The sequence below is a fragment of the Ambystoma mexicanum genome, chromosome 10, assembly GCF_040938575.1.
Source record: "Ambystoma mexicanum isolate Mex_15411 chromosome 10, UKY_AmexF1_1, whole genome shotgun sequence".
NCBI lineage: Eukaryota > Metazoa > Chordata > Amphibia > Caudata > Ambystomatidae > Ambystoma > Ambystoma mexicanum.
The window spans coordinates 647,321,822-647,344,208 of NC_090932.1; the positions used below are offsets into that span (position 1 = coordinate 647,321,822).

At 44.8% G+C, this 22,387-nt stretch overlaps 1 protein-coding gene across 6 annotated transcripts in view; it reads right to left on the reverse strand.

The window, feature by feature from the left end:
- Positions 1–22,387, reverse strand: part of LOC138491615 (ubiquitin carboxyl-terminal hydrolase 48-like) — a 1,427,336-nt gene that overhangs the window by 504,575 nt on the left and 900,374 nt on the right. For all 6 annotated transcript variants that reach the window (XM_069618241.1, XM_069618240.1, XM_069618239.1 and 3 more), the window contains one exon: positions 15,968–16,063. In XM_069618241.1, the coding sequence (XP_069474342.1) occupies positions 15,968–16,063 (96 nt within the window). The remainder of the gene's footprint in view (positions 1–15,967; positions 16,064–22,387) is intronic.

Sequence of the window (22,387 nt, forward strand, 5' to 3'; positions counted from 1 at the left end):
CAGCAAGGAGGCAGAATCATGGGCCGCCTAGGCCGCGGCCGCTCGCCAGCGTTCTTTAGTGTCCCCACCGCCGTTCGCGTGTTGCAAGCCAGCAGACCAACGGTGTCCGTGCCCCGCTGCAGATTAAGCCGGGACGAGCGCAGTCCTACTCACTCCTCCAAGAGTAGACCCTTTTCCGGGCGCGGACCATCAATCATGGGGCCCACTCCTAGGTGAGGGATCCGCAGGGTCCTGCCTCTGTTCAGGGCTGCTGCCTCTCTTCTTCAACGGTTTCCCGCCCTCTACTCCCCGAGCAGACTGGGCGATCGATCGTCGCGCCACCGGCGCACCAGGGAGTCTATTGCAACTTCCTCCCTCTTGCCGATTTCGTTCCACCCGTACCCCAACAGCAAGTCCTGCGATCTACCACAGGGGCTCAGCGCGATCCAGCTCAGGGTCCCTCTCTCCAGTGCCGATCTAGCTTGCCTGCGCCGCCATGTTGGAGGGATTCGCCGGCCCGTCTCTTCTCATAAAAATATGGCTCTAGATAAAGAGTTCTGGCAATTCGATCTTTTCAGAAGCCGCGCTGCAATTACTGCTTCAGCTTTGCTTGTTCCTTGGGTGAAAATTCCTTAATTTTTGATGGAAAATCGCTTGACTTGGGCACCGTAGCATGGAGCTCAAGGGAAGAACGATCGCATGGCGTGCTGCCTAGCCACGCCCCCCTAGGGTAGATAGTTTAAACAGAGTCCCACATTGGCAGAGTCATAATGTATCGGCGGGCATAGTGGAAGTAAAGATCAGAATCTGCTCTGGCCCCCATGCCAGCCACGTTAGAGGTATCATTTACTCAGACCGGTCACTCTCGGTGAAGACCCCCGAATGACCACAGTCTGCTTCGGTTTCAAAAAGGATCGAACCGGGTTAGGAGCATTCAGAGGGAGGTATACAAAGATGGAACTGTCACAATGTTTAAAAGGTTCCCGGGAGGAGGACTGTTTACAATCTAATCCGGCTCCTTATTGTAAAAATCAGTGATGGAGTAAACAGTTCAAATAAAGTTCTCATATCATATCAACGATATGTAATAAGACATCACAGGGCCTACCCCTTTCATAGTTAAATCGGGCTCCTCAGTCCAGACATAAAGAGGTAAAAAAGCCATACTACTGGCCTTCACATGGACAATTCAGTGCAAGTCTGTATCGCTGTACCCTTGGGTTATATAGATCTTTAACTCACATAGTAGTCACCATATGTCCGAGCTCTCGGGATTGCACCCACTCACATTCTGATTCGGCCTAAAACATATGCCAAAGCTCTCGGGACTATACCCGCTCACATTCTGGTTAGACCTCTTGACAAAATGTACATAGGACGATAATCAATTCATGTGGGATGTACCTGGAAAGGGTACAGCTGGTATCAAGGTTCAGCTGGGGATAATGCTGTGCCGGGTAATAACGCCCATATCAGACAAAACACATCAGATCAAATTCGCAATTCATTCCTCTGGGGCTAAGACAGTCCAATAGATCAATCCATAGGATTTCCCTTTGTTGAAGCTTCCTTTGTATGCCACTCGCTCCCCTCCCCGGCTTCCAAGCTTGACTTGCTCAAGAATAACACATTTTAATTGTGCTACAGTGTGTCTTGCCTCAGAGAAACGTGATGCCACGGGAGATTTCTCGCTGTTGGTGCGGATGTTGGATTTGTGCTCTGTCCACCGTATTTTAACCTTCCTTGTAGTCATGCCTACATAGTAATAGCTGCAAGGGCATTTCAGACCATAAATAACATCCATGGCATCGCAAGTACATGAATGTTTCAACCAGATGGGTTTGCCTGAATGAGGATGTCTGATATTGTTGCCCTTTATTATGTTAGCACAACACTGGCAATTCTGGGAGGGTATGGTGCCCTTAAATGTATTAATTCTTGTTGTCAGGGTCCGTATTTCAACTTTGATCAAACTATTGCTTAGCGCTTTTTTATTTCTGTATGCAAATGTAGGTGTGTGGGGAAACAGTAGTTGTCATTTAGGGTCCATGTGTAACATCGACCTGTGCTTCTGAATGATCCTCTTTATTCTCCCGCTCTACGTTGAGTGCGTAGTCACATAAACTAAGGAGTCGCCACTCTTGGGTGGCTTGGGTGTAAGAAGTGTATCTCTCTCTATGGAACTGATTCTCTCCTTAATTCCCTCTAATTATCCAGTTTATATGCATACCGCACATAACGTGTCTCAACCCTGCTGCATTTGGAGTCTTCACTCCAGCATGGTGAGTACTGCTTGACAGCGTAATGTTTTATTGATAACTGACTGAGTAAGATGTGATTATAACTTTGGTTATAAAGATTCTGGATGTTCATGAGATTTGATCTCATTCAACAGGTCTGACACTGTCTACAAGTTCAGTGTATGAGCCTGAAGGTTATAACTTAGACCAGTGATCCCCAACGTGTAGCTCGGGAGCAACATGTTGCTCGCAGCACCCTAAATTGTTGCTCGCCAGTTGCTCTGGGCCATGGTGTGGAGGGCTAGACGGAGGTGCTGAAGTGATTAGGCCTCAGTCGCAGTATGGCCAGGACAGAGTCCTGGACTGTGCAAGAATGTTGGGCAATGAGTCTGCTGTGGTTCCAGATGACTTATTTTTATATATGCAAGATTTGAGTTCGTTCCCACCATGCAAATTATTTTTTCAGTAAATGTCGTTATTATAGCAGTGTCATTGTTAAAACCCTGTCCTCTTCAGATAATTTGCCCAGCTGACAAATGTATTATTGAGCAATATGATTGAAACATGTTTGGTCCCGGAGAAAATGGTCCTATCCTTTGTACAGCTAGTAGGAGCATAATGGGCAAATAAGTGGCATGCATGTTCAACTTACCTTTAATAAACAATTTGCATGCAATGCGATTTGTACAAGTCAGATTTTTGTATGATGCCACCATGCATTATATTTATTGAAAATATACATTTTAGTGTGACCATTATTTATTTTTACACAGTGTCCTACGTAGTGTCATAGAGGACAAATGGTCATCGTTTGATACTCTGCCCACCTGGCATGTGGATAATGGGCAGATAAGGTAAATGGCATGCCACACATTTCATAATTAATTTGCCCAATATTCAAATCCAATTAAATGACTTAATAAATAAATTAACCAGCCAATTAAGTTACCACCACAACACTCCTCTATGAAGTGGTCATGAAATCCTCAAGGCTTTGTGTAAAATCCCTTTTGGGAAGAGATAAGAAGCTCCAAATCCTTCAGAAAAATATAATTTTTATTCCTACCTACTTTTTCACCAATGAATCAGGCCCCGTGAGCTTTAAAATGCACTACATGACAAAATAATTCTTAGGAGGTAACCTCCAAAGCCCCAGTGTAGTGATCTTTGAAGCCTACCGTGTAGTGACCAGTATTAATCAATATTTATGTAATCGTATTTCTCCATTAATTTAGCAACATTTTTAAAAAAATCCATATTTCATAAAATTCACATAGAACAAGCTGAAAGAAACCCAGCTTTAGCATATTTCAACAAGCTATATATAAAAACCCTCATCACAATTAATGATATAAAACATAGCTCCCATGCATGTCCACGCTTACACAAAACAGAAACAACCACAAATTAATGGAAAATGAACCAAATCTTCATCAACTCTGATTTTGGAGGCACACTTTGTGCTTCCTCCTGCACACCTAAATTTATTGAGGGGCGGGTACATTCAATTGTACCATTAGCATCAGCCTCCAAAATTCTGGGGGTCTTCTTTCACAGATTTCTCCTTGCCATTTTATGTGTACTAAATCTGCATATAAAGCTAAAGAGGGAAGCCAATTGATATTTTGGACATCTGCCTCTCTCCCTGTTGGACAAGCTCTTGCTTTAAGAGATATTTTGAGTTGACTTAATAAGCCAAATTTAGTTATGTCTCCCCACCCCCATCCAAATGGACAGTGCCTTACAACACTGCGCGCCTCTGTACCACAAGTCTTTTTCTTTTCCAGGGGAGGCTGCAATCGCACTTACACCGAAATTCCCTCTATGATTAGCAGAAACCCCAGATATGTGTTTCAAAAATGAGTACAAAATCTTAAGTGGCCTGACACCTTCAAACTGAACACCCCCAATTCATCTCATAAGGCGATACCAGGTGTGTCTGTCTGCATGGAGACTTGCTATTTGGCACAGGAATTTATTTTGCAACCCCTCCAGGACATGACAGTTTGAACCACCCTAGATTTAGCTTCCTTTCATAAAAATAATGGAACACACCGTTGCAATATATTAATCCATGCACTTGTCCAATCAGAATGCTACAAACTTGAAATACAAATGTAAAAAGCCCATTAATCCTTAATGATGCCCTTTCAACTGCCTTCTTAAAATGATTGACCCAAGCACTGCTCTTAGAGAAGAGTAAGCTCAAATAAAAATGAGACTGGCACCTCATCTCTACATTCATTTAAACACTAGCTACAAGTTTTCACCCTTTTCCCAAACACCATCATTTTTGTTTTCATCATATTTGTTTGTGACCTGCCAGTGTTAAGTCCAAAACAGCTGTGTCGTCGGCATAAAGAAGCAAGCTATAAAATGAACCCTTGATAGAGGGTGGATTAAGAGAAGTACTAGAATCAACGTCTGAAGGAATAAATTGGGGACAGCTAATATCCCTAATTTTCACCTTTACTGGTGGAGAAAAACAATGTATAATTCTCCAATATTGCATATCGGACAGATGCTGAGATGTCTGCATATGATAGTTGGATAAGATTTAATAAACCAAAAGAGACCACAATAAAAACCATTAGGGACCACAATAAAATGTAAATTGCGCCACACTATGTTTTCATCAAATAAAAAATGTTTTCTCCAAATCGAAAAAAAGAAAAAATAATCTCCCTTCCTTAACCTGAATGTATTTCTCCATGATGGTGTTCAGAGCGAAGAAGTATTCCACTGTACTAAGCCATCCCCTGAAAGCCGTTTTTGAGAGGGCTTAAAGTAAATGTTACTTTGAGTCCACTCCTCCAGTCTGAGCAACAAACATTTTGAGAATATCTTACTGGCAATGTCCAGTAAGGAAATTGCCCTATAACTGTGTGAGGCTGATGGTCCAAGGACTACTTGTCCCAGGAGATGGCATAATGCATGTCTCGACAACTGCATTAAACACAAAACTATTTGGTGTCCTTCAAAAAAAACTCCCATTGTTTAACAATATAAATCTTTTTTTGTTTGTCTTTTGGCCATTTTCATATGCCATTTTGAAACAATAACTCTTCCAAGCTGTGTACACACCACTCATTAAATCATGGTTCAATTTTCTTTTCTAAATTCTACATTCTGCTTCGAACCATGGGGCATGCCTTTCTATATATAACCTGCACTCCCTGAACCTGGGGACAGATTGCCAACAGCTCTGTCCCGGATAGTTTCAACCAAAGACTAACAAACGGACACTTTCCTTCGTGGGCTCTGAACTGTTTAACAGGTTTAAGAGAATATCTTAATATCTAGTGAATAATTAATTCCTTTCAATGCCTCCTTGTTGAGCTTTAGGCATCACCAACAAGCTGATCTTGTATGCTTAGGAATGTACAATTTGCCACTAAAGATCCCAGAAAATCCCCAGGCAGAATCCTAAAGTACACCTGAAATTCAGTGCTCCATTTGTGACCAATTGTACTGTCCAAACATTTGCACTGTATTTTCAAAAAGTATTTCACTCAAGAACCTGAAACCCCCGGAAATGTTTTAGTCCTACTATATTTTTTAACTGGACTTGGTTTTATGTGTATACAAATGTCCTACTGACCACTCAATTTACTCAGCATTTCCTGTAAACAACCACTTAATGTCAAATGAAGTTAAAGGCCTGATTATTTCTAATTTGTGTTGCAATCATTTTTCTACCAACTAAGCGCTGATATGTTCTTTCAAAAAATTGATGTTGCTCACCATTTTATTTGATATACAAATTTTGCTCAATGCCCTCAAAAGGTTGGGGACCCCTGACTTAGACCCTTGATAGCTGCAGTTCATTAGCTAGATTTCTGCATTGACCCTGGGTAACAATCATCTTTATAAATCCCTAGGTATCTGCACAATGAATAGTAAGAGTGGTTGGAACAAACAGCTACCCCAGCCCTGATGATGGATTATTAGGAATCCAAAACGCGTTGGCAACACAATAAATCTCATGGAGCTATTTGGGATTATTTACACAAATCAACAGGGTGTTCTGACTGACCTTGTGTGGATGTTGATAACACAAGTCGATACATTTCTTACATTTCTGTAATTTATATTCCTTGCTGGACTTTTGCACTGAAATTCTTGTTAAATTTGTGTTAAATTTTGTTTCTTTTAAGCTCAACTGATAAGTACTGACACAATGGTCCTATTTATGTTATTTATGTTAGAAATATTCTGCATTTGAACATGCGTCTCATTTACTTTAGATGAGATAAAGGTTTGACTACTTATCAACCCGTTTTGAGTATGAAATGATTTTTACCGATAGGCATAACCTATGCGATTTACATGATGGTACACTCGTTATTAGTTGAATTAAACATTGAAACCTCAGATTATTGTACTCTATTTACTTTACATTGAAGTTTATACTCCTGTGTGCACCTTTTGGTGAGGACGCCAGGATTATAGACTACCCTACTTTACCTGGGACTAGTTGTACCCTGCGGCTTGCATTCAAGAGCTACCGTGTGGCGACAAACGATTTCATTCCATCTAGCATTATACTGTCCTGAGTGGCCTCGTGACATCTGCCCTTTTGCACCTGAAATGCGATTTTAAACTTTAATTAACACGACTGATATTTACTACTACTGTGGTTTGTAAACACTTTAATAGCTAGTGCCTCCCGCCCCCTTTTCTACCTTCATTAATATGGAGACAGATCATCATAGGTAAAGCAGTAATAGCTAAGGAATTGGTGATGGTAGCATTTGAGCAGCTGCACTACCCCCCCCCCCCATGTGTCGCAGCAGCACATCGCTGCTGACATACAGGAGGAAAGGTATGTACCAAAAATGGAGGAGCTATTAAATATGTTCATTTCGAATTGTATCACCTGTAAAACATACAACACTGGACAAACATTGCGGAAGCTGTAAGTCACATTAGCCTGTCCCAGTGAACCGTTCAGGGACTTACATGTAGATTCCGACCAACATCTGAGAACGGTGTAATACCTTTCAGTATTTAATTGTTGTTGTGTGCCCCTTCTCCTGTTGGGCTGAGGCTGGACCTTGTGTACATCCAGAAGATAAGTCAGCAGCAAAATCTTTAGTGGGAGAAATGATTCCCCGTTGGGGACTGTGCCAAATACTTAAATCTGATAATGGCAACCACTTTCAACAATTAGCATTTTAATGAAAGAACAGCTCTCTTAGGGATCAAACACAAACTGTGCTCAATATATCATCCTCAAGCCAACGGCTGTGTCGAGCTTATCAATGGCCTTTTAAAAGCTAAATTGTATAAGTTATGTGCCACCCTTAAAAAACAATTGAGTCCATCGTTTGCCCTCGGCCCTATTCAGTATGCCGTAACAGCCCTGCAGGGACCATCACCTTTCCCCTCACGAAACTGTGACGGGGAGTTGCAGGCACACGCCAGTTTCACCTTTGCGAAGTGTCTCTGATGCTCACAGGGTTGCGTCTGTTTTGAGTGATGAATTTTAAATGTAGCTGTCTCACCTAACAAAATCAATAAAAGATCATCTATCGACAGATAGCGCCAAGGAGAACAGAAGAAGAAAACAGCACTGCATCGCATCTGCGAGCTCGCCACCCCTTCAACTGAGTCCAAGAGACAGTGGGGCTCATCATGAGTTGAGCGGTAGCGCGAGCGCTATTAGCGCCGGCGCTATCTGCCCTACCGCCAAACCCACCGGCGCTATTAGCGCCGGATCACGGGTTTGGCAGATTTGGAATTCCCCATTCCCCATTGAGCCCATTCAGGAATGCCCCATTCCCCATTGGGCTCAATGGGGAAATTTCGCGCTCATACCGCTGGCGGATTTCCCGCCAGCGGTATGAGCATGAATTTTCGGCGGATTTCCCCCCAGCTCAGAGCTGGGGAGAAATCCGCCAAAGCCCTGATTTGGCGAACCCTTAAATCCGGCGGCAACAGCGCTACCGCCGGATTTAAGGGTTACAGCCAAACTCGTGATGAGGCCCAGTGTCTTCATTCAGAACTTTGTCCACAGGTGCAAAAGCCCATACACAGTCGTCTATGCCACTCCAAAGAACTGCGATATTGGGTACACCTCTTGGATATCTGACCGTCTCCCCGTATAGCACCTCCTTCACCCAATTTTACATCAAAGTGATTTTTTTTAATGCCCTCTGTTCACGTTGAGCCAGCAGATTGTTTCCTCATATTAATTGCTTTGTTGCTCCATTTGTCCTCCTTCTGTCACGATTAGTGCTTTTATTCTCTGCATCAACATATTTCCTCAGCACATCACTGCTACCTCTTCCAGCACAAATAACAGTATCATTAGAACATATAGATTCACCTTACTGTGTTGTTCACTAAACGGTCTCAAACTGTTATGGCCACATTTGTAAATATGAAGCATGTCATGGGGATTGCAGGGTTGACTAATACGTCTCGCCCTAGGCCGCTCTCTCATCATACGCATAAAATGATTATTTAATTGTTGTAAATATGTCTTGGATTCATTTTAGGTTTCTGCATCTATATATTCAGTGAAGTTATATGGTTGAGGCATATGAAGGGGGAGGGATGTAATATAGGAGGGTGTATAAAAAATGAAAATTACCTGAATGGTTATGGTACTAAAAAAACAAGCTGCTGTGACTGCACCATATTACTGTGCCAGAAGAAAATAAGGCTGACCATATGCATTTCCATTAGAGTTCAAAATGACAGAGAGGAAGGGTGGGGAATAGGGGAGGATGAATAGGGGTAGAGAAAATCAGAGATATAAAATAAATGAAAAATTAGTGAGTGGTTGTGATGAATCCATTTTGTGCTAAATGTGCAGTAAGGTAAAGGGCCCTTTCTTACCCAGCATTGTTTCTTGTAACCATTACTGAAGATGTAATAACTGGGATCAATCCCAAGGATGGGGAGTGAGGAAAAAACAGTGGCGGTTTTTATCATTAGTTATACCAAGTCTGCTCATTACGTTCAGTTTCAGTTCAGACCAAAAGATCCTGATCTTGTTGTGTCAGGGGGCAAAGCTCGCGCTGCCCTTGGCTCTATATAAGTGAAAATGCATTTTTAAATGCATTTTTAAATCCATTGAGGGTTCTTGTTGAGATACACCATTACTGTGCAAGCAACATTGCACTTAGGCATTTGAGAGTCATTGTTTAGTACTCATGTGTATGAATATTTTTAGCACTTCTTTGAATGTTAAAAGCCATGAACTGGCAAGTGCGTTACTAATTACTGCCTTTGTCTCCATGTAAATGAAAATGCATTTTTGAATCCATTCGAAGTTCTTATTGAGGTGCACAGTTTCTGAGCATGCTAAATTGCACTTAGGTATCTAAACAAGTCATTAATTGGCACTCATGTGTGTAAACAATGTTTTAAACACTTATTTCAATGTGAACTGCCATAAGTGGCAAGAGCGCTACTGTATTAACACGACCGTGCGTATCGTAATTAATGCATCTAGATGCGATTGGATATGAGGGTGGGTGGGCTACCATAGACCCCAGGGTTTATCTGAAAATGTCGTTTCCGCATCCCGCGTCGTGGCGAAGTAGAGCTGTGATCCCAGCTTGTTGTCATGTAATGAATGGTTTTCCTGGTAACTTGGTCCCTTGTTTGTGTCAATTGGGACTGTCTGTAAGTGTATGCGTTAGTGTCGGCCATGTTGGAAGGTATTCGGGCGTTGTTTTAGAATAGGAAAAGAGAAATAAAAACGCCTAGGCATTGTACGTCCTGATAGTGGACAGTCACTAGAAAGGAATAAATGGATTTAAATCAATGGATTTAAAAATGCATTTAAAAATGCATTTTCACTTATATAGAGCCATGGGCAGCGCGAGCAACAAGAACCCTGAATGGTTCTAAAAATGCATTTTCACTTATATAGAGCCAAGGGCAGTGCAAGCTTTGCCCCCTGACACAAAAAGATCAGGATCTTTTGGTCTGAACTGAAACTGAACGTAATGAGCAGACTTAGTATAACTAATGATAAAAACCGCCACTGTTTTTCCTCCCTCCCCCATCCTTTTACCTCGCAGTTGGGATTGATCCCAGTTATTACATCTTCAGTAATGGTTACAAGAAACAATGCTGGGTAAGAAAGGACCCTTTACCTTACTGCACATTTAGCACAAAATGGATTCATCACAGCTACTCAATAATTTTTCATTTTTTGTATATCTCTGATTTTCTCTACCCCTATTCATACTCCCCTATCCCCCACCCTTTCTCTCTGTCATTTTTTAACTCTAATGGAAACACATATGGTCAGCCTTATTTTCTTCTGGCGCAGTAATATGGTGCAGTTACAGCAGCTTGTTTTTTGAGTTTAACAAACGGAGTCGAGGAACGCAAAGTCACCGTTCTATGACACACCAATGCGACAGCGCACATTTTTGCAATTAACCAGGTCGCGGAGGCATAAAGTGATATCGACCCAAAAGTTCCTTCACATTAGTCTGGTTATGGTACTGTCCACAATGATGGTTTCCGGGTTGGTCTAATGAATGTACAAAGGACGTGGGTAGTTGACACAGTCACATGGCAATGGAAACATCAAGGTAAAAGGGGGTGGTCGAAAGACAGAGAACATTACCTGTATAAAGGGGTCATATTCGATACAATGCCATATGTGCACCATCTAGAATTTAGTAACATACTATAGTCACATGCGCTCACTGGGGAAGCAGAGGTCGACTAGGACCTGCTATGTTTGCTCTCTGGTCCCCCATGTGTCCGGGGCACCCAAAATGTTAGTGCCCCATGAATGCCATCCTTGGATGCCCAGTATTTTATAAATCTAGTGCTATGTCGGGTTGGCTGCTTGTTCCAGGGTCACAGAGTACAGACTATGTTGATAAAGACGAAGAGAAATGTGCAAAAAAAACACAAAGGCCCTCAATGTAAGCTGCGCCCACTGCTAAAGATGGACGGTGTGTTGTTCATATCAATTAAATGGCAACAAGAGGTAGTGAGCTGCACGGCAGGGGGGTTGGTGGGGTTCGACGAAGAAGTGATATGGAATGTCAACAAGAACTGTTTCACTAAATGGGCCACATATGTTCTAAAACTCGCATGGATTGAAACAAAGGAAACGCTGGTGAAATTGCAGGAGGCAGAAGAATACAAGTTGTGTTTTCTACGAACATGGAACTGTTCCATTGGGACCCAACAGCAAGTGCAACAAAACATTATTAATTCCTGATCTGAGCAGGGCACAGCAGCACTCATGGACATCTATTGGGTGTGTGGCCAGCAGGCTTACATGCATGTCCCACCATCATGGAGAGGGACATGTTTTCTAGCGACCCTACATTCAGCCATCCTTATAGTTCCTGAGCACACCTAACTACAGCACCCAAGTATGGCACGATAAAGTTGAGGCAACCCCCATCCCAGCCCCGACAAGAAGAAAGAACAGCTCACTAAGAAGACAGAAGAGGTGATCAAACTATCTTCTGTCCGAAGATTCCTCCAAACTGCTGAAAGAATTTCCAGACAAGTATCTCTGTACAACAAGCCAGAGATCTTCTTCGCTTCACTTATGCTACCAGGGGTCCAGATGGCAAGCAACGCCAAATGGCTCCAGATCGTGAGGTGGGAAATGATCCAGTTGGCATGTGACATGGAACAAGGACTGAACGCGATCAAGAGCAAAATGCGTGGTTGATGACATTTTAGAACTGGCACATTCTAGACCTGCACACGGCCATGTGCAAAAAGATTGGAATATCGTGTTTCACGTACGTCCCCCAAAATGATGCAGAAACCAAGTCCCTGTCGCACATCAAAGGGGCCCTTCACAAGCTAAAGACAGACATGGAAGGTGAAGCAGAAGTGGAAGCTGAAGATTGGTTCGACACAACTGGACCTCATTACGAGTCAGCCAGTCCGGAAAGAACGGTGGTGGTAAATCCGCCACCACCGTTCTTTCCGGATCGGCTGATTATAGTCCTGCAGGTGGGAGGTGTCACTACTGCCAGGTTTAACACCACCCGCCTGCAGGCGGACATGGAAAAACCAGCACCATTACAGCATGGTGCCAGTGTTTCCACTTCCCCATTGCCATGGAGTCCTATGGCACTCCATGGTAATGGGGATTAACAGAATTCCGCCTCCAGAATTACTGGGTCACCGGGGTTGTAATGCCCCGGTCCTTCCGGCAATCATGGAGGTAGAATGGTAACACGAGTGCGGCAGTAACCTGCCAGAATTTCCGGCACGGTTACCGCCGGACTCGTAATGAGGCCCCATGTTTTCGTGGGCACCAACATGGCTCGGAGCAGTGGTGAAGATATTGGTCCTTATCATGTACTCCTGCTGGTGATGTTCTGCACATCCCAAATGACACTCTGCTGCTACGTAAAGACAATCCCGAACAGTGCTATGATGATGGTCTCGATAGGGGTAGGTATGGCCCTTCCTAATACAAAGGATGGGCATGCTGAAACAGATGATTCAAAGAAACCTTTCATGGTGAGAATTGACCGACCCTTAGATCCCCTGGGGACTCTGACTACACAGAGAGCATTGGGTCGACCTAGCAGGTGATTGTGGGGTGCATCTACCTCATCTGTACCCCAGGGAAATGTGCACAAGCAGGGGAGAGCCTGTGTCTTGTGTGCAGGTGCCCAAGGATGATGAGTATAGGGATTGGAAGGCAGCTGTGTTAGTTAATGGATGATTAACCAAAGGGGGGAATGTTGTCATGCACGTTCAGCTCCCGTGGCCCCACCCCAGGTGATTTAGGTTGAGGAAAATATATTAAGTGCATGCAGAAATTGACGTCTGCGATTGCAGGGGGGTGACGTGTAAGGAACTTTTCTAGCAAGTAGTGGAACTAAAAGGAGTCCCAGGTATAGGGTCTGTGTGCATGTGTGCTATTAGAATATAATAGCCAAGAGACATTGAAGAATATTGTAATGGCTAACCCTGGTCTCCGTTGCGGGAAATACTGAAGCACCGCCATATTAGAGTGAAGCCCAGTCTGCCACAGGCCGGGATGGGAAGTAGCAGTGCAATATGGCGAAGAGTCTCGAATCACTTTCTCCTCCTAAACAAGGAGGGCTTCAGGCTGGGTAGACAAAACACAAATGTATTGTGTTGCAGGTCCGCAGAAGCAGAAAGATATGTGAATGGCCGAGCATGGGTAGGGCTGCGCCCGTCCTCAAGAACAAACCCATGGGAGCATGGGTAGAGTTCCTGAGCTGCCAAAAGACCCAGCCAAGATTTAGGGCACTAGTGTCCCCGAATGATGGTCATCCCATTTGAACTGCCAAACGTCCAAAAAACAGAACATTTAAATCCTTCACAATTCGACTGATTAGTATGGTTCTGAGGAGGCCCAGGTGAAGCTAAATGGAGGGGCAGCTGACAAGGAGGGTGCAAGGGGTGAGCTGTCCGGTGATTTGTACCACGGGGTGGGAGGGGTGATGCCAACAAATTCAGTTCTACACTGGGGGGGCATGGTGGGGGCACCTGTGTGTATGGTATCAGGACAAGTGCTTCTTTATTCCAGAAGGGCCAATTTACCTTGCAAGTATCCACTGACCTCATGTCAATGACCATGTGCACACCACGTGACTAGGCCCGTGCGGAGGGTGACATTCCCAGAGGCCCGCCAACCATGCAAGTAGAATCTGAGGTGGCAGAGCAGAAGACTACATGTTACCGGCCTGAGTAGATTAGATGCTGCCAATTGACTGTGGTACTATAGGGGACTGGTCGTATGTATATAGGGACTAACCAATGAGGGTGGGGGACAAGTACTGTAAATTGTGAGCATCACAAGTGTCGATGATGTGCCTCATAATGACCTGCCCGCTTTGAACTAACCCAGAGAGCGATGTGGCAGTTAGGTTCTACGGCACCCTCTTGTCTGGAGGCCTGCCTTATATCAGTTAGGGTTCCACTCCAAATGTAGCATTAAGATAGCTACCATCCATGTGGTGGCTGATGCCCTCCAAATCATGGATAAGCGCGACTCATGCCTCCTCGTCCTCCTTGACCTCTTGGCTTCTTTCAACATCGTCGACCACCACATCTTTCTCTCCCTGCTTGATGACAGGATGGGATTCACTGGCACTGTCCTGAATTGGTTCACCTCCTACCTCTCAGGCAGACACTAGGCTGTCCAGGTAAACTTGTTGTATTCTAACCGACTCCAGGCCTCCTATGGAGTCCCACAAGGCTCCATTCTCTCACCAATCCCTTTTAACTTTTACATGGAGCTTCTGGGTACTCTCCTCAAAGATCCCAATGTAGCCTTCCACCAATACGTGGACGATACTCATTTGTACATGAAAGTAAATAGCATGCAGGACATCATTCGTCTCGCGATTACCTACCCATCATCCAGTCTTGGATGTTGACTGCCTACCTCAAACTAAACCCAGCAAGACTGAATTTGTCCTCATCAGTCCACCCGTTGAAAAACAACTTGTCCAGCAATGACTCAATGATATGTGCCTAGAAGGATTGATCCACAACTATCAGACTTTGCAAAATCCTTAGTCTTCACCTTTGGAAGCAGCCTGTCCTTCCAGAAACAGTGAGCCAACAAGGCCCAAATAGCCTGGCTCAGAATCTCTACCCTTCGAAAAAATCAAACCCTTCATCCTGCCACAGAACCTATGGAACGCAGTGCAAGTCCTTGTGGTCTTGCGCACACATGGGGGAAATGCTCTTGTGACAGGGCTCCCAGCTGCAAACTTAGCTCCCCTAAAAGCAATCCAGCACGCTGCAGCTCGTCTGATTACCAGAACATGGAAATTTGACTGAATCACCCCAATCCTACGCGAACTACATTGTTGTCCCGCCAAGTCAGGATACTGTTCAAGACTGCATGTATCATCCACAAAGCAGTCACGAGTAGCTCACCAGTGTACCTGGCGGATAAGCTACACATATCTGGGGTACATGCACCTCACATAGCAAATCAACCAACTGGCTTGAATCACAACTCATCTGCAAAGAGAGGACCCGCAAACAAACCTTCTCTTATCATGCACCCGTCCTGTGGAACTCAATCACTGTGTCGGCTCAGAATACCCCCACAATCCTCCAATTTTGCAAACCTCTCCAAACATGGCTCTTTCAACAACACCTGACCAATGACTAATTCAAATAGATGCATGTACTGACGCACAGACCTCACAGTAATACGCTACTGTTAAAAGATGCCAGCCCAAACGCTGGCTACCCACACTCTGTACAGCGCTCTGCTGCACTCGAGCTAGGTTTGTGTTTTAAACAATAAAAAATAAATAAAATAAATCAAAGGGTGGAGGCAAGGCCTAGAAGGAGCGAGAGACACCAGAGAGGTAGAGGAGATAAGAACAAGATCAGAGGTGGGACTAGTTGAAGGTGGAGAGTAGTACTGAGTACAGATGGGGGGAGCATTTGCGTGGTAGAGGAAAGATCAAATCAAGCAGGGTGTCTACAAGAGACAACCCCAACCTCTGTAGAACACTAAACACTAGATAGAGTCGGGACAGTTTTTGGGAAGTCTCTGAGGGAGCTTATCTACACAAGGCATTACAAGAGAGGTACATTTTCACTATCGACTAACCTGGGGTTAGGGACATCTGGGTTAGGGAGGAGGGTCAATTCAAGATGAGAAAGGGATGGCGGTAGGGCCCATAACAAGTTCAATCAAACCCTTGAACTTCCACTGAGCCTTGAAAACAATTTACCATATTCTCTAAACCATGATTTTCCTACAAAGAAATGGGCAAAGCATGCCATACCAGTGCCGTGTCTGTCTTTTTCTTGCACACAGAGCAATATATTTGATTTTCTTTAGTCATCATGCTGCTCCTTTGAAAAAGCTCCAATGACTGGGCCTGCAAGAAAAAAAGAAAAATGTTATACATTATTGCTTTCGCACTATATAAAAGAAAAGCCATCAATATAATATCATATGTAGAAATATTAACAATATTTTAAACAAACTCTTAATAACCAGAGAAGGCACAGCTATCTCAATGCCCTTGTAGCACCTGACCCAAGTGAGGGCTACATGCTTGTCCCCTGTGGCAAAGAAATAAATAAAGATACAGACTTGATTCCAAGATGGTCGCTGGGGTGTAAGGTGGTGTGGCTCCGTGCTCCGCCCAGGGCCTACAGAAGCATCGCAGAAGCTAACACTGGAACACACTTACCCCCTCCTCCGCTGACATCTGTGACTACGGTGGAAATAGAAATGGGACGCTCTTCCCCCTCCCATCCCCCCCGCAGGAGGAGCAATGAAATTGACATAACACCTGGCTGCGGATGAATAGCAGCGGGGCCGAGTAGCCAGTCAGAGGTTCGCAGAGGTGATCACGAATGGGGGACTGCAGCACCGCCCCGAAAGGAACGAGGACAGCGTTGTAAGGTGCGTAGAGGGCCGATCCTGGTTTGTGTAGGTTCCCGTTGCCTTGGTGTCTCCCATCCGGGGGTGGGGTGTCAGCATTCTCTGGCTTGTGGTGGTGATCCGCGTCACCAACATGACCGAGGCCGGGTCCAGTGTGTCGTGCCCTGGGGGATCACCCATAGGCGCACTCTACCTGCCAGGGAGTGGGGGTTTATATGGCTTAGCACACAAGGCAGAAGGACGCATCCAATCAGAGACAAGCAGTAATGGAGGAGCGGCGCGTTTGAGGAGAGTGGGTCGGCCCCCAGCATAATACATCAGGCAGAGCTGGGAGAGAGGTCAGAGGAATAGTGGACTTAGCCATTGGAAGTCATGTTTGCCCCTCTGTGCCATCCTCCCCCCTTCAAACAGGGTAGTCCGCAGATGCACAACAGCAAGGTCACCAGACATAGCCACACCTCACAACTGCAAGACTGTACTGAGACTCTCTCATACCGGCACCAGGGACCCAACCATGGGGAAACTTAAGTGTAAGCCAGAGGGACAGGACTGTGTGAGAGGAATTCCCCTCCTCCTCCACTCCTCCAATATCAAGTAAGCAGCCCGGTCCTCATCTACAAAAGAGGATTCCCCTATTGGGGGAGACAAGATGGGGGTGTGGCCCTACAAGTGAATCGGCGAAAGCACTGGAAGTAAACGAGAAACCAAGGGGACGTTTGACCCTTTCAGATGCCAAAAACAAAGGGGAAGCAAACCCCAGCTAACCAAGCAGCATCACTAGACATGAGAAGAGAGCAATTGGAAAGGTGTTAGTGCCAACGCACGGAAGAGAACTCCAAGGATGGGAGAGAGAAACACCAGAAGGGGGAGGAGGGGTCCCAAGAGCGACAAGAAATGGTGCCTAAAAAAGAAAATTTGAAGGACAGTTGTCTCGAAGAGCGGATGACAGCGACATTTCAAGACTGAATTGCTAGTCTAAAGGAAGAGTTGAAAAACGTGCTCAAAGAGGTGAGAGGGGAAATTAATTCTATGGAGCACAGGGTGGATGTCGCAGAGAGACTCCTTTCAGAGGTCTCAAATGAAGTACGACATAATTCCAAACTCCTGGATCTAATCGCCATTGCTACACACAATCTAGAAATTCAAGCGGAAGACCTAGGAAACCGCTCTCCCAAATCCAATATAAGAATCAAAAGCCTGGCAGAAACGACCACGGATCAAGACCTCAAAACAGTAATACAACAATCTTTTTGTGATTTGATGACAGACATGCAACCGGAGAAATTCGAATCGATCCCATCCACAGAGTGGGCTCGAAAAACTTGGGTCCAGGGGACAGGCCCAGCGACGTATTGGTGGCTCTGACTTCATATGGGGTGAAGGAAGGCATACGAAAGGCTGCAAGGGGTTTGACAATTATTACAATTAACGGATAGAGCATCCTCCTCTTTCAGGACTTGGCTGCCTCCACGTTGCAGAAAATGAGGGCAATGGGCCCGGTTACCAAAATGTTATCTGCTAAAAACATCATGTATAAATGGACAATTCCGTTCGGCATTCTCTTCACATGGAATGGTAAACAACACAGAGCCAACACGTGCACTGGAGGTCTCTTTCCATATTGGGCATAGGAGACGAGGACACAGACTAACAAAACGCAGTGGTCAGCTCCTCGGCAGGGGAATAAACCATGGGAGTGGTCGAGTTCACGTGGGAGGAGGGGGGAGAAGCATAAAGGCCCCGTTACTAAATTAAGAGGGGTCCTAGAGAGTAGAAGAAAGGAGCGGTAAGAGACTTGGAAAGCGTGTAGAGAAAACTCCACCCGCATTATATTGAAATCGGGGAGGAGGGAAACGGGGAACTCGGGGAACAAAGATAAAGAAATGTTGAAATAGGAAGCATAATGGCCCGGACGGAGCCGGGAGGATGGACCAGGTTTTTGGAATCACATAGAGGGTGTAGTTATCCCTCGTAATTATTCCCGAATGAACCCTGGGCCGGATCCCAAGATTTCTTTTGGGATACATCATAGGATAGTGAGCCCAGATCAGGAATGAGAAGGGGCGGGCAATTGGGGTATCTTTGGGGGGGGGTATTTTTGGGGGTGGGGAGGGGATTGGTGTGAAGGGAATCGGGTGGGTGGGGCCTGCAGGGTCACGAAATCGGGGAAAGCAACACCACATGGAAACAATGCCCAGGAAAGCTAAAATATTTTACACAATCTAAATGGCATTGAGAATTCTCTCACACAATGTAAGGGGACTAAATTCACCAATAAAACATAAAAAGATAGAAGCACAAATCAAGAGGGGACTAGCTGATATCATTATGCTTCAAGAGACACACATTTGATGGGCAGATAGACCAAGTATCCGCTTTAGACCATTTTCACAGATACATCAAGCCAATGCACAGGTCAAAACAGCTGGAGTCCTGATCGGTCTCATACACACGTTAGGCGCCAAGGTAATAGGCACGCAGGTAGACCCACAAGGAAGATACATTTTCCTCCAGCTACTTATGGGACAGAAGATGCGGACTCTGGGAACAGTATATGGCTCCAACTCGGAACAGGAAGAGTTTCTTCACACAATGCTACTTAATTAGAGAAATTTGCGGTTGGCATGGTAATATTAACTGGGGACTTCAACCTAGCATGGGATCCAGGGAGAGACTGGAGCAGGGATGCAGTCACTAGAAGCCATGGACCCTCAGTTACGTTGAAAGAAAGGTTTACAGAAATGGCTTTGAAGGATTTTTGGAAGGCAAAAAAAGGTGAGGAAACAGGATACACATGCTTCTCACATATATATTGCACATTCTCCATAATTGACTATATATGGGGGACACCGAAGGTGCTTGGGTCTATGAGGGAAATGGATCTGGACGTAGACCTGATTTCATTATCAGATCACGCTCCCATATTGGTGACATTAACGGGCTGGAAACAGGGCAGTGGTTTGTAGACCTGGTCATTCCCATGTGAATTAATGCACAATACAGTCTCATTAGATCTACTAAAATGGAAAATAGAAGAATACTTTAAAATAAATAGCACGCAAGGGACAACAACAACTGAAAATATGTAGGACACCTTCAAAGCGGTGTTGAGAGGTGAGATAATGTCACTGAAAAGTCAGAGGACAAAACAGAGAGGCAAAATGAAGAAAGACTTGGAGGCCTACTTGATAAAAGCTCAGAGTGAATTAATAGCGAAAAAGAGTAAGGAGCGATATAAGAAAATAAAAGAACTCCGGAGCCAATTGGAACTATTAAGGACTTAACAACGTTATTATATTAAAGTGAATAAAGCTGATAGACTTCTCGCCAGGCAATTAAAACAAAAGATCTCAAACCACAATACAGATAGCATTAGACAGAGTGATGGCTCCCTTGCCACAGAATCTGGGGAAATTATGAGCGTCTTTCCAGCATACTATAGTCAACTATACTCGTCAGAACAGCCAGATCCGACAACACTAAATCAATTTTTAAGTCAATTACATATGCCTAACTTGATCCCAGCAGATAGAGAGCTATTGGAAAAGGATATAAGTGAGGAAGAGAAAGTGGCTATGATAAAAGCACTCCCAAGAAATAAAGCTCCAGAGCCAGATGGATACCTCGCTGCTTTTAACAAGGTATTTATTAAGTTGCTGTCCCCCTTCCCAACAAGGTTATATTATTCATTTAGCCTGAACGGGAGGATAACTCGCTCCGTGATGGAAGCAAAGGTAGTCCTATTTGTGAAACCAAACAAGGATCCCACACAGTGTGGCTCTTATCGGCCCATAGCACTATTAAATATGGATGTGAAAATCTACACTGGAATTATTGCGGCCAGACTGAAATAATTGCTCCCTACCCTGATAGGATTATATCAGTCAGGCTTTATAATGAGGAGACAAACATGGGATAATACAAGAAGAAGAATACATCTTTTAGAAAAAGTGGCAATCAGACAGGTCCCAGCTGTATTAATTTCATTACACGCCGAAAAGGCTTTTGATTGGGTGGAGTGGCCTTTCTTATTTGCGATCAGACAGGTCCCAGCTGTATTAATTTCATTACACGCCGAAAAGGCTTTTGATCGGGTGGAGTGGCCTTTCTTATTTGCGATCCTGGAGCATATGGGATTCGGTCCCAAATGTATGCACATAGTGGGAGCAAATTATGGAGACCTCTCAATGCGCCTATCTATAAATTCCCATCTGTCAGACAATGTACAGATTGAACAGGGCACAAGGCAGGGATGGCTATTGTCCCCTCTACTTTACGAAATATATTTGGAACCACTCCTATTCTCAATCAGACAGAACTAATTGATGAAAGGCATTCCATTTGGAGGAGAAGAACACAAGATAGCTGCTTACGCAGATGACGTCCGGCTTTCCATCTGTGATGTCATCATTGTGATCATAGGCTGCGCAACAGAGGGCATGAAGTTGTTAAGGTGGCTTTAGCTGAATTTCAGGGGTTTTGTTGCATTAAGGTCTCACCTTAACGTCCATGCAACTAAAGATTTTCCTTGAATTTCAAGTTTTTTTTTTACAGTGTATTGCTCACCTTAACGTTCCTGCAACTTAAGTGATTTCCTTGAATTTGAAGGATTTTTGTTGTATCGTGCCTGTCTCTGGTGATGTATCTGGTGATGTCATGTGGAATGTTTGTGTGTGGATGATAGAATATTCTTGTTGAGTGTTCTATTCAGTGACAGTTACTGCTGGCTGGCCCTGGGTGATGGGAGCCGGTGTCTGTCCACTACTTATGTCCTTAATGTCTTCATGTGGAACTGTAACTATTAAGCTGGAATAAACTTACATGAAGTTAATCTTAAACAGCCTGGAACCTGCTTTTTAACAATGGCGACGAGGATGGGATTTGGTAACACGCGTGCCACAAGCTGAAGCACTGAGGACCCTGCTGCGGGGGGTGCAGGAAGGACAAGCTGATGGAGAAGGACAACACCGCCCCCAGAAACCGTAAGTCCCATCACCCAGGGGCCCAAGGGGTCGTCAGGAAGAAGTCCTGACACGGTCCCCACAGTGCAAGGGGAGCCGCAGGGAGAAAGCCCCATTGTCGCCTGGGACCAGCGCTCATGGTGAACTTGTGGAGTGTGGGGAAGCTGGGACCCAGCAGGTGGTCAAGGAAAAACCCAGACATGCTCTGTAGCAATAGGATAGAGAGCTGATGGACAGGGGCCGGTGAAAGTGTTGGTCCCCATAACATTTGCTTGAATGTGACTTTTGACCCAAGTCCCAGAAGGAGTCTTAAACTCCATAACGGGAAGCCATTATGAGGTGGGAACCTGCTGGAGGTTATGAATTTTAAGGGTGCTCACATGGACTAAAGCCTGAGCTCTGGAAGGGGGAGCTAACCCAATGGTAAGTTGGAGACGTTAAGCTGTTGTTAGAACGTCTCCCACAGCTAAGGAAGAAGACACAGGCACTGTCCGGTTTGCTGGTTTTGTCTCTAGCACATGAGAAAATTAGATTTTGGGTCGCTGGGTAATGTGTGGTGAAGATTTCCATACCGGTACCTGACACGCTGATCTTCTCTCAATGGGAGTTATGCACGGCTCCGCAGCGTGTTTGTGACTGATGACATCACACTGAAGACTGGGGAGTTGGCGAAGGATGGGAACGCTTTGCTGTTAACGTTCTATTGGCGTATTATGTAAATACCGTTCTATGGAAGCTGGGGTGGCCTGTGCAGCAATAGAGTGACACATGACTTCCTGGTTAAAGTAAGGGACCCTACGCGCTGCACGTGATCAGGAAACCTTGGGCATCCAATCCCTGAGCCGGAGAAT